Genomic DNA, 13,105 nt, shown 5'->3' with positions numbered 1-13,105 from the left:
AATTCTGTTTAGTCTTATCATCACACAAAGAATATCACTGCACTGCCATTATGTAAATAAAGATGCTTATATATTAACCTGAGAAACTAAATAAAGCAGCTAAGTGCACATGGAAATTAACTTGGTCAGATCAGTTTTTGCATAATAATATATATTATTATAGTCTGAAACAAACACAGAGAATACTGAGGACATCTGGCAGCATCTTTGGAGAGAGAAAAATAGAGTTTACAGTTTGAGTATAGTATGACATCTTCTGAACTCTGTTCTGAAGACCAGTTGTAGTAGTCTTGAAACATTTACTCTGTTCCTCCCTCCATGGGTGCTGCCAGACCTGCTGAGATTCTTCAGAAACTTTGATATTTGTTTCAGATTTCCAGCATCCACATATTATGCCTTTACCTCATTACATTGCTGGAGCTGGGCAAAGATTGGCTAAAATTTGAATGTAAGCAAACCTGCCGCACATAACATAGTCCGAAAAACAGAACAACTTAAAAAACTGGAAATTGCTGTTAGTGATTTTGTTGTATTGATGCTCAGATGCTTGTACAAATTAACTGTTGAAGTAGGAGATGCGATTTCAGACGAGTGTGGTAGCATTCATTTAATGCAACCATATCTGTAAGGAAGGTATTTGAGCTTGCAGTTACAATGAAAAGTTGCCTTCATTAATTGCTGTTGCTTTTCTCATGTGAGTGCAGCATTATGTGACACAAATGGGCTCCCCTTCAAAAGTAACAAATCAGCTGAGATATGGAAAAAAGGAGAATAGAATTGGCTTCCACAGGAATGCAAGCACTTTGCACAGAGACATTATTATTATTTAAACAGCTATAATGAAATGATCAGGTCACTTGGACCAGACAGGAATAGGTCACACATTTACAAAGTAATTACCAGTGAAGGAAATCCTTTGGTCCAAAATTAGACCCAAAATTAATCTCAATGGATCATCCTCCAGGTTCATAGAACGTAGAACATTGCAGCGCAGTACAGGCCCTTCACCCATCGATGTTGTGCCAAACTGTGGAACCAATCTTAAGTCATTCTAACCTACACTATTTCATTTTCATCCATATGTGTATCCCATGACTATTTAAATGCCCTTAAAGTTGGCAAGTCTATAACAGTTGCAGGCAGGGCATTCCATGCCTCTACTACTCTCTGAGTAAAGAAACTACCTCTGACATCTGTCCTATATCTATCACCGCTCAGTTTAAAGCTATGTCCCCTCATGCTAGCCATCACCATCCGAGGAAAAAGGCTCTCATTGTCCACCCTATCTAATTCTCTGATCATCTTTTATGTCTCTATTAAGTAACCCATTAACCTTCTTCTCTCTAACAAAAACAGCCTCGAGACCCTCAGCCTTTCCTCATAAGACCTTCCCTCCATACCAGGCAACATCCTAGTAAATCTCCTCTGCACCCTTACCAATGCTTTAACGTCCTTCCCATAATGTGACAACCAGAGCTGTACACAATACTCCAAATGCGGCCGCACCAGAAATATGTACAGCTGTAACATGACAATCCCTCTACTAATAAAAGCCAACACACCGTATACCATCTCAACAACCCTATCAACCTGGATGGCAATGTTCGGGGATAGGTGCACATGGACAGTGAGATCTCTCTGCTCATCTACACGACCAAGAATCTTACCATTAGTCCAGTACTCTATATTCCTGATACTCCTTCCAAAGTAAATCACCACAAACTTTTCTGCATTAAACTCCATTTGCCACCTCTCAGCCCAGCTCTGCAGCTTATCTACGTCCCTCTGTAACCTGCAGTATCCTTCCTCACTGTCTGCAATTCCACCAGTTTGAGTGTCATCTGCAAATTTACTAACCCATTCTTCTATACCCTCATCCTGGTCATTTATTAAAATGACAAACAACAGTGGACCCAAAGCAGATTCTTACGGTACACCACTAGTAACTGAACTCCAGGATGAACATTTCCTATCAACCATCACCCTGTATCTTTTTCCAGCTAGCTAATTTCTGATCCAAACTGCTAAATCACCCTCAATCCCATGCCTCTGTATTCTGTGCAATAGCCAACCGTGGGGAGCCTTATCAAGTGCTTTACTGAAATCCATGTACACCACATCAACCATTTTACCCTCATCCATCTGTTTGGTCACCTTCTCAAATAACTCAATCAGGATTGTGAGACACAACCTACCTTTCACAAAACCGTGTTGATGATCCCTAATCAAATTATTCCTTTCTAGATGGTTATGAATCCTATCCCTTCTAATCCTTTCCAACACTTTTGCCACAATTGAAGTAAGGCTCACTGGTCTATAATTATCAGGGTTGTCTCTGCTCCTTCAACAAGGGAACATTTGCTATCCTCCAGTCTTCTGGTACTATTCCTGTAGACAATAATGACATAAAGATCAAAACGAAAGGCTCTGCAATCTCCTCTTTGGCTTCCCAGATAATCCTAGGATTAATCCCACCTGACCCAAGGGATTTATCTATTTTCACACTTTCCAGAATTGCTAACACCTCCTCCTTGTGAACCTCAATCCTGTCTAGTCTAGTAGCCTATATCTCAGTATTCTCCTCGACAAAGTTGTCTTTTTCCTGTGTGAACATTGACGAAAAATATTCATTCAGTGCTTCCCCTATCTCCTCTGACTCCACACACAACTTCCCACTACTATTCTTGACAGCCCCTAATCTTACTCTGGTCATTCTTTTATTCCTGATATACCAATAGAAAACTTTAGGGTTTTCCTTGATCCTACCTGCCAACGACTTCTCATGTTCCCTTCTGGCTTTTCTTAGCTCTCTCTTTAGGGCTTTCCTGGCTAACTTGTAACACTCAAGCGCCCTAATTGAGCCTTCACATCTCATCCTAACACAAGCCTCCTTCTTCCTCTTGACAAGACCTTCAACTCCTTCAGTAAACCACGGCTCCCTCACTTAACCACTTCCTCCCTGCCTGACAGGTAAATACTTATCTAGGGCGTGCAGTAGCTGTTCCTTGAACAAGATCCACATTTCAATTGTACCCTCCCCTGCAGTTTCCTTTCCCATCTTATGCATCCTAAATCTTGCTGACCTGTGGTGTATACTTGTTCCTTGCCATCGCTAAAGTAAACTTAGCCAAATTGTGGTCACTATCACCTACCTTCAAACCTAACACCTGGCTCGGGTACCAAATCCAATGTGGCCTCACCTTATGTTAGCCTATCTACACACTGTGTTAGGAAACATTAGACACATTAGACAAAAACTGACCCATCTAAGGTCCTCAAACTAGAGCATTTCCAGTCAATGTTAGGAAAGTTAATAGACCCCCATAACAACTACCCTGTTACTCTTGCTCCTGTCCAGAATCATCTTTGCTACCCTTTCCTCTACATCTCTGGAATTATTCGGAGGCCAATGGAAAACAAGGTGACCTCTCCTTTCCTGTTTCTAACCTCAGCCCATACTACCTCAATAAGCGAGTCCTCAACTATCCTTTCTGCTAGCGTAATATTGAACTTTGCGTAACAGTGCCACACCTCCCAGTCTTTTACCATCTTCCCTGTTGTTACTGAAACATCTAAACCCTGGAGCCTGCAACAAGCATTTCTGTTCCTGCTCTATCCATGTCTCTGAAATGGCCACAACATCGAAGTCCCAGGTATGAACCCATGCTGCAACTTCACCCACAATATTCCAGATGCTCCTGGCATTGAAGTAGATACACTTCAAGCCACCTTCCTGCCTGACGGTACTCTCCTGCAACCTTGAAACCTTATTCATGACCTCACTGCTCTCAACCTCCTGTACACTGGAGCTACAATTCCAGTTCCCATTTCCCTGCTGAATGAGTTTAAATCCTCCCAAAGAGCATTAGCAAACCTCCCCACCAAGGATATTGTTACCCCTCTGGTTCAGGTATAGACCTTTGTGTTTGTAGAGGTCCCACCTACCCCAGAATAAGCCCCAATTATCCAGGTATTTGAATCTCTCACTCTTGCACCATCCCTATAGTTAAATAAATGGTTCTGGGATTTCTGCCTGTGCTGCTTTTTTGAGGTATTTTCAGTGTTGGAGCTGATTTCCTTGAATTGTAGGTGCAGTAATTACTGTTTTATAAGCTACCGCATTGTTTTGGAACTTTGGGGAGAAAAGATCAAAGCAACGGCAGTTTGAACAGGAGGAAGAGACAAGAGTAGAGACCACACGGGAAGTGATTCATACAAGAAAGAAACCTACACTGCTGTCTGACCCAGAGCCACTGCCTCTGTTGTCTGGTTTTAAGTGTCTCTGGACATTGGAGTCCATTCTAAGAAAATAAACAAACAGTGAAATTCACAGCTGGCCTTGGAGAAACTTGTAGGGGAGCAGCTAAGTGGTTTTTAAAGTGTAATCTTACAGTTTTACTTATGTGAATCTATAATAGTGAATAGATTTTTTTTGATTATATGTTGTTATTGAGATCCGTCTCTTGATAAAGCTTTAAAAATATAAAAACATAGGTATAAGCTCACCTAGAGAAGTGTTATTTAGAACAGTAAGACTGTTCTCTTTTCTGGATCTGGAAATTGTTAAGATGCAAAGATGGCCTTTAGTAGAGTGGTGTGCTTTTCCTGTTGGATCTAAGAGATTAGTGAGAGTTTCCATGTTACTGATGATTACGTCTGCAGGAAGTGTGTTTGGTTGCAAATCCTTTTGGATCGCATGGATCAGTTGGAGCAGCAATTAGAGGCAATGAGGAATTTACAGGAGATAGGCTGTGTTATGGATGGCATTTGCAGGGAGGGAGATAAACTATAGATATAGTCATGTAGTTGGGTTACCCCCAGGAAAGTTAGGAGGGGTATGCAGGTAGTGCAGAAGTCTCCTGTGGCTATCCCCATCTCAAACAAGTATGTTGCTTTGGAAAATGTAGGAGCTGATGGATTCTCTGAGGAATATAGCACTAACAGCTAGGTTTTTGTACAGAGACTGGATCTAATGTAATGAGAGTTACATCAGGTTCCACGTGATTAATTGTGTTATTGGGCTGTCTAATCAGAGGCACAGACAGACAATTCTCTGGCTGACAGGATGACATCAGAATAGTGTGTTGCCTCCCTGGTGCCAGGACCAAAGATCCGGAGACGGACCAGCAGGAGGTCATTGTACACATTGGAACTAACAACATCGAAAGGGAAAAGGATGAGATGCTGAGGAGAGAATATAGGAAGTTAGGCAGGAATTTAAAAAGGAGGCCCTAGTGGGTAGTAACATCTGGATTACTCCTAATGCTACCAGCTAGTGAGGAAAGGAAAGGGAGGATGGAGCAGATGAATGAGTGGCTGAGGAGCTGGTGCAGGGGAGAAGCGTTCATATTTTTGGATCCCAGAATGTCTTCTGGGATAGAAGTGACCTGTACAAGAAAGACAGATTGCACTTGAATTGGAAAGGGACTAATATACCAGTGAGGAGATTTGCTAGAGCTGCTCGCAGGATTTAAACTGGGCGGGGCGGGGGTGGGGTGAGGGGGAGGGGGGCACAGTAGTGGTGATAAGGGACACAGGGAATTAGTGAGGAAAGCGACCAGTCTGAGACTGGTACAGTTGGGAAGAGGAGCAAGTAAAACAGACAAGACAAGCAGGAACACAGTAGAGAACTTAGCAGAACGGAAAATTAAACTGCACTTATTTCAATGCAAGAGGCCGAACAGGTGAGGCATGAACTCAGGGCATTGTTGGGAACATGGGACTGGGATATCATAGCAATTACAGAGATGTGGCTTAGGGATGGACAGGACTGGCAGCTTAATGTTCAACAGTGTGGATACTACAGGAAATGTGCGGGGATGGGCAAGAGAGGAGGGGGAGTGCCATCTTTCATTAGAGTTAACATTATGGCTGTAATTTTGGAGGAAACTGCTGGGAATATGTCCAGGGATGTTATTTGGGTGGAACTGAGAAATATGAAAGGGATGATTACTTTATTGGGATTGTACTATCGAGTCCCCTCCCAACAGTCAGCAGGAAATTAAAAAACGAATTTGTAAGGAGATCTCAGCTATCTGTAAGAATAATAGGGTGGTTATGGTAGGGGATGTTAACTTTCCAAACATAGACTTGGACTGCCATAATGTTAAGGGCTTGGATAGAGAAGAATTTGTTTAGTAGAAGAAAATTTTCCGATTCAGTATGTGGATGTACTTATCAGAGAAGGTGCAAAACTTGACCTACTCTTGTGAAATAAGGCAGGGCAGGTGACTGAGGTGTCAGTGGAGGACCACTTTGGGGCTAGTGCCCATCATTTTATTGGTTTTATAATATTGATGGAAAAAGATAGACCAGATCTAAAAGTTAAAGTTCTAAATTGGAGCAAGGCCAATTTTGACAGTATTCGGCAAGAGCTTTCCAAAGTTGACTGGAGGCAGATGTTTGCAGGTAAAGGGACGGCTGGAAAATGGGAAGCCTTCAGAAATGAGATAATGAGAGCCCAGAGACAGTATATTCCTGTCAGGGTGAAAGGGAAGGCTGGTAGGTATAGGGAATGCTGGATGACTAAAGAAATTGAGGGTTTGGTTAAGAAAAAGAAGGAAACATATGTAAAGGTGTAGACAGGATAGATCGAGTGAATCCTTAGAAGAGTGTAAAGGCAGTAGGAGTATACTTAAGAGGGAAATCAGGAGGGCAAAAAGGGGACATGAGATAGCTTTGGCAAATAGAATTAAGGAGAACAGGAGTAAGTTGTTTGGGCTCATAAGTCTGCTCTGCCATTCAGTCAGATCATGGGTAATCTGACATACCTCACATTCACTTTCCTGCATTTTCCCTGTAACCCTTGATTCCCCTACTGATCAAAGTTATATCTATCTCAGCCTTAACTGTACACAAGGACTCTACCCCCATAGCTGTTTGTGACAAAGAGTTTTAAAGATGTACACCCCATTGAAAGAAGAAATTTCTCCTCATTTCCCCTAAACATTGGTATCCTTTTATATCAAAGGTTCATTAGATTGATTTCTAAAGATAGTGGAGTTATCCTATGAGGACGAATTGAGTAAAATAAGTCTACAGTTCTCTAGAGTCGAGAAAAATGAGGGCTGATCACATTGAAACACATATGATTCCTAAGGGACTTGACAGACTGGAGGTTGAGAAAATGTTCTCCTGGCTCGGTAACCCAGGTCACCCAACATAAGGAAAAGCTTTGTCACTTACAGGTTTTTGAATCATTGTAAGTCTCTACCCAAGAGAGCTGCGGATGCTTGGCCATTGATACATTCCAGACAAAGCCAAATAGAATCAGGGGACAAGGGAATAGGATAAAAAACTGATGAGGCAGCGAATGTACAGAGTGACAGGGCAGGTTTGAACGACTGAGTTACCTATTCCTGCTGCTGCTGCTGCTTATGTTCTAACTGCTGAACAGTACTCAGACTGAAAGGATAGTCAATATAGGAAAATTATAAACATAAAGGACATTGACATGGTTTGAGATTACTGGACTTGGTGGACCTTTCCCATGTGGGTGCTAAGCTGGTGGATGCTCTGTTTGTTTCTTGATGCAATTTAAAGAACTGTTAATGTGCCACTGCTCCCAATTTATAACCACACTTGCCACTGATGGAACTTTTTGCTGTTGAGGTCCACACAATCCTCTTTGATAAACAAATAAATAATGGTATGCTAGACACTTGATCTTTTCATTTCACTCTTCTGTTAATTTACTAACTAAGTTTACTTTCCACATAGGTCCAGAGTACATCATGGATGCCTCATCAACCATATGTTATGCAACCAGCAGTAAGTTATTTCAAACCTTTATGTAACTTTAAAATGCTCTTTCAATTGCACCAAGATACCTTTAACCTTTTCTGTGAGATGCATATATCTGCAGATTGACCATTGGGGATCTGTAATAAATTCGGTGATATTCACGCTGTAAATTTGTGTGCATTACGTATGTATAAGTTCTGTTTCTCTGCTCAGCCTACCACCAATATGCATGCAAAATAATATAACATACAGTATCCTTCATGCTTGAAAGCATGACACATAGCAATTGCATTGCATTGAAATCAAATTATTTGGACAATTATACAGTATTGCTTGGTTTTGTGGATCTATTTTTATTCACTATCTACTGCTGGTTGAAGTTTCCGAAAACCTTGTTTGATACTCGCAAAAGGATGGACTGCAAAATGTGTGATGAGCATTCAGAACCAAAGGGTAATGCAGATTTAATAACACATTGAAGCCTCCAGAATTAAGTGACTGGTACAAAGAAGGGTCACAAATAAATGAATGTTTCTAATAGCCAGAACTGGTAGTGCAATGTGACAGAACAGTTTATTTGAAGCCGATGTTCTCTCTTCAGTGGGGATACTGCAATTCGCTGTTCACAACACACACACAAGTGCTCATTGTTTCCTTTCCAATTAGGGTTCGAAATGTTAAATTAATGAATCCATCAGAGCTGCTTCATTAAGGTGACTGAGTGCTCTGTCTGCACTTGCAGAGCAGCAGTGCCTATTTATATTGCTGACTTCCTCCAAAAGGGGCGTATGCTTGTCGCCATGGTAGACATTCCAATCACCAGCGGGGTTTTGCTTGTACTCCCAACTCCATTCATGCCCAGCAGATTGACTAAACTGGGCATTTTGAGAATGCAAACAACCTCGACAGCAAGTCCCTTCCATTTCAGGATTTCTTTGCAGGCGATGGGTGGGAGCAGGCGTTGTAGGTATGACCGTCGACCTTTTTGGACATGGACACAAAGTGGACAAGGGAGAAAAGCCACCCACCTGATAGTTCCTACTGCCATTTAAACCCAAAATCCAGCCTCATTTAAATGTCTCTTCCGAGTTTTAGGAGCCCGCTGCGGCATGTCCACTTGAGAAGATGAGATAAATTCCACAAAGGACCAGACAATGGTTGAAGTCCCAGGGGCAAGTGGGGAGAGGTGGACCTGGCAAACTCACGTAGGTCAATAACAGCCCTTCATGTACTTAGGATACCAAAACAAACATTTCCAGCTCAGGTTATTGGTCATCTCGTTCAACTGGATAGAGAATTGTAGATGCAAAGTCTACCTGAAAAGTATACTAGGGTGTGCAATTGGCATTGTGCCCTGAACTGCATATTCAAGCAACTTCTCATCTCATCTAGTTGGCTTCTTGTCCCGTTTCCAGGTTCTGGAATTCCCTCACTAAGCCTCTCTGCTTATCTGCATCTTTTGCTTTTTAGATGTTCCTTTTAAAATCTGCTCCTTTGCAAGCTTTCAGCCACATTTCCTCACATTTACAGGTGTCACATTGTTGGCACGGCAATCAGAAAGTCAGCTTGTTAGCCACCCATCTGAACCCTGGCAATATCCCACTGCAATATTACACCAGGAACAGCCTGAATTGTTTCAGAGTGGGACATGCTTCTGGTTCCATCCAAGCAGAAGCCTCATCCTGGAGAGCGACCTGCTACTCTGATCAGCCAGCAGCTCTGTAGCGCCAATATCAAATGGTGGCTGCTGCAGGGACTGCAGCTAGCCTTGAAGAAGAAGCGATGAAGTCCATAATTAAAAGAGAGTCAAGAGTATGGACAAGCCTGATTAGCAGACCCCAGAGAAGGGAAGAATGGAGTGGAGTTAGAGGCCGGACATATACGCAGAAATGAAGTTCCATCCCCATAGCATCCCACACACAGTGGAAGCTGTTGAGCTGTATGCCTCACCTCCACCTTGTCTTGCCTCAGGTGAAATACAGGCATTGGCCACTGAGGGGCCTCAGTGGGCCTAATGGCTGACATGCTGCTTGATTCCTTCCGCTCTGTTTAACTAGAGGTGGGTCAGTAGGACAAGAGATGATGGGAAGTCTGTCTGCTTTATTTTACAAATACCCCAGGCCTTCATGGGTGCCAGTGGAGTGGAGATTGAGCCACATGTGGCTGGGTGGTAAATTTTGTTTGACAACATTCCTGTGAATATGAAGAGATATTGTGTTGTGTCACAGATGTTGCTTAAACTTCAAAGTACATGTCGGTGAAAGTCTGTGTGTGATTGTATTATAAGAAGAAAAGTTACAGTTCTACAGAAAACAGTCAAAGAGTCGGAGGCTGAGAGGTGACCTTATAGAGGTTCATAACATCATGAGGAGCATGGATAGGATAAATAGGCAAGGTCTTTTCCCTGGGGTTGGGGAGTTCAGAACTAGAGGACATAGGTTTAGGGTGAGGGGGAAAGATTAAGGGACATAAGTGGCATGAGCTGCCAGAGGAAATGGTGAAGACTGGTAGAATTACAGCATTGAAAAGGCACCTGGATGAGTATATGAATAGGAAGGCTTTAGAGGGATATGGGCCAAGTGCTGGCAAATGGGACTAGATTAGGTTAGGATATCTGGTCGTAATAGATGAGTTGGACAGAAGGGTCTGTTTCCGTGCTGTACATCTCTGTGTCTCTATGACTCAATATGTCAAAAAAGAGTGCAAATTACTTTCTAATTCTGTGTATATTCATACACAAGTTAAGATCCGACTGATTTAGTACCTGATCTAACTGCACTGGTAACTTGGCATTGAACCTGCTTCATTCCTATGTCTATACTCTCTTACCTTCTCTCTGCAGGGAGTCTCCAGTATCAATATGATTGTAATGGATGCAAATTGCAAGGATTTCTTAAGCCATTTCTGCTGAATAGATCCAGTGATAGGACTATTTGTGAAATAACTGACAGAGTGAAATATTAAAATGTGTTAAATAAAGGTCACTTACCTATTACAGAATCTCATCAGCAATAAAAGGTCAAAGGTTAGATTATTAGAATGATCAGAGACAATTAAAAGTCACAGAATCTCTTCTTTGTCAGTGTATTTGGTTTGGCTTCTCAGCTGCTCTCACCCATACAATGCCAGGTCTGTTACTCGGAAATAAAATCTTAAGTAGCTAGACCATGCCATCTTGCACTTGTTAAGATATTACTTCTGATTTACTTCCTTAAATTATGATAATTAAGGCTGCTGAGAGATTGGTCCTGCTAGAAAAAACAGTAAAGAATGCATCCAGCATTCCTCTGGATTAAAAGACTGGAATTAGATGGCATTCATGGGTCCGGAGCTCCATGAGTTTTTATGTGATGACAGTTCACATTATCAGAGGGTCTCTGAAGTTAATCATGTTTGCTAATGGAAAGTTAATTACGGACAATACTGAACTCCATGCTATTTGTTGTTAAAAATATCAACCCAGTAATCACAATTGTACAATATTACTAGTCCCAAGAGAGTGAATGCTTCTCCAAAGAAGGGCTAGTTTGCATTAGTTAAGAATGTAGTTGGCTCCACACCTGGCACCGTGCCTTGCAGCTGCAGGAGGTGCAACACCTGTCCCCACACCTTCCTTCTTACCTCCGTCCAAGGCCCCAGAGAATCATTCCAAATCCGGCAGAGATTTACCTGCATTTCCTCCAACCTGATTTACTTCATCCGTTGCTCCCGATGTGGTCTCCTCTATATCAGGAGAGACCGAACACAAACTCGGGAACCGTTTCAGGGAACATCTGTCATCCACACGGTCCAGTCAACCCCCTGCATCCCTCGATTGCCAGCTACTTCAACTCCCCTTCCCCATCCCCCAATGACATGGCCATCCTGGGCCTCCTCCACCATCAAATTCAGACCATACATAAACTGGAGGAAGAACGCCTCATCTTCTGCCTTGGGAGCTTACAACCTTGTGGCCTCAACATAGAATTCACCAGCCTCTAAATCTCCCCAACCCCCACCTCACCCCAGCCCCAGCCCTCCCTCTCCACTCCACCCCTCTTGACCTGACCTAACCTGTCCATTTGCCTTCCCACCTATCCTCTCCACCCTTCCCAATGACCAATCCCATTTACCTCCTGCCTACATCCACCTATTGCCATCCCACCTACCTTTCCCCCAGCCCTAACTCCCCTCCCTTTATTTATTTCTCAGCCCCCTTCGCCCTCCCCAGTCCTGATGAAGGGTCCTGCCTGAAACATCGACTCTCCTGCTCTTCCGATGCTGCTTGGCCAGCTGTGCTTTCTCCAGCTCCACATTTTATTGACTCTGACTTTCCTGGATCTGCAGTCCTCACTATCTCCCAGCTTACACAAGCCTGCTTATAACATTTTCAGTTTTTTTCCACTTAGCTCCAGAGCTCATTTTCTGCTTCCCTGAATGTTGGCACCATGCACTGCATTTAATTTGGAAGAACAGACAGTGAGAAATAAAAGGAGCTCACATAGAATCATAGAGATGTGCAGCACAGAAACAAACCCTTTGGTCCAACTCATCCATGCTGACCAGATGACCTAAAATAATCTAGTCCCATTTGCCAGCACTTGGCCTATATCCCTCTAAACCCTTCCTGTTCATCTACCCATCCAGATGCCTTTTAAATGTTGTAATTGTACCAGCCTCCACCACTTCCACTAGCAGCTCATTCCACACACGTATCACCCTCTGTGTAAAAACAATGTCACTTATGTCCCTTTTAAATCTTCCCCTCTCATCCTAAACTTATGCCCTCTAGTTCTGGATTCCCCCACCTCAGGGAAAATATTTTGTCTATTTATCCTATCCATATCCTTCATGATTTTATAAACCTCTATAAAGTCACCCCTCAATCTCGAACGCTCCAGGTCAAACAACCCCAGGCTATCCAGCCTCTCCCTATAGCTCAAATTCTCCAAGCCCTATCCATAGTTTTCCATACACTGCTTGTTCCAACAGAGATGGTGGGTCGTGATTGGGTCCTAAATGCAAGATTGATTTTATTTTGCCTCCAAGCGGAGAGCACTGCAGCTAATTTTAGAATTTGTACTGCTGCTTCAGCTGAGGTCCATTATGTAGTGTTGCCTTTTGTACTTGCAGAAAGGGGTTTGAATACTGGTGTTATTGTTAAAATTACAGACTGTGTCTCACAATACATACAATGCATTGAATTTGAGCACTGAAAAAGACAGAGCACAAGTACAATGTTAAGTTCAATTCAAATAACTGAAGAGACCGTCTTCCTGTAAAAAATACTTTTTAAACTATATTTTTCTAAATAGACAAGAAAATGAGGATAATCTCGGTTCACAATAACACCACTCACAAGTGAAAGAGGGATGCTGTTCCC

At 42.5% G+C, this 13,105-nt stretch overlaps 1 protein-coding gene across 7 annotated transcripts in view; it reads left to right on the top strand.

Moving 5' to 3' along the window:
• Window positions 1–13,105, top strand: part of rbms3 (RNA binding motif, single stranded interacting protein) — a 1,363,226-nt gene that overhangs the window by 1,278,933 nt on the left and 71,188 nt on the right. For all 7 annotated transcript variants that reach the window (XM_060824630.1, XM_060824631.1, XM_060824632.1 and 4 more), the window contains one exon: window positions 7,720–7,770. In XM_060824630.1, coding sequence (XP_060680613.1) covers window positions 7,720–7,770 — 51 coding nt within the window. The remainder of the gene's footprint in view (window positions 1–7,719; window positions 7,771–13,105) is intronic.

This window comes from Hemiscyllium ocellatum, chromosome 5 (genome assembly GCF_020745735.1).
Source record: "Hemiscyllium ocellatum isolate sHemOce1 chromosome 5, sHemOce1.pat.X.cur, whole genome shotgun sequence".
Classification (NCBI taxonomy): domain Eukaryota; kingdom Metazoa; phylum Chordata; class Chondrichthyes; order Orectolobiformes; family Hemiscylliidae; genus Hemiscyllium; species Hemiscyllium ocellatum.
The sequence above is the reverse complement of the archived record's forward strand: the minus strand, read 5'-3'. Positions and strand labels throughout refer to the sequence as shown.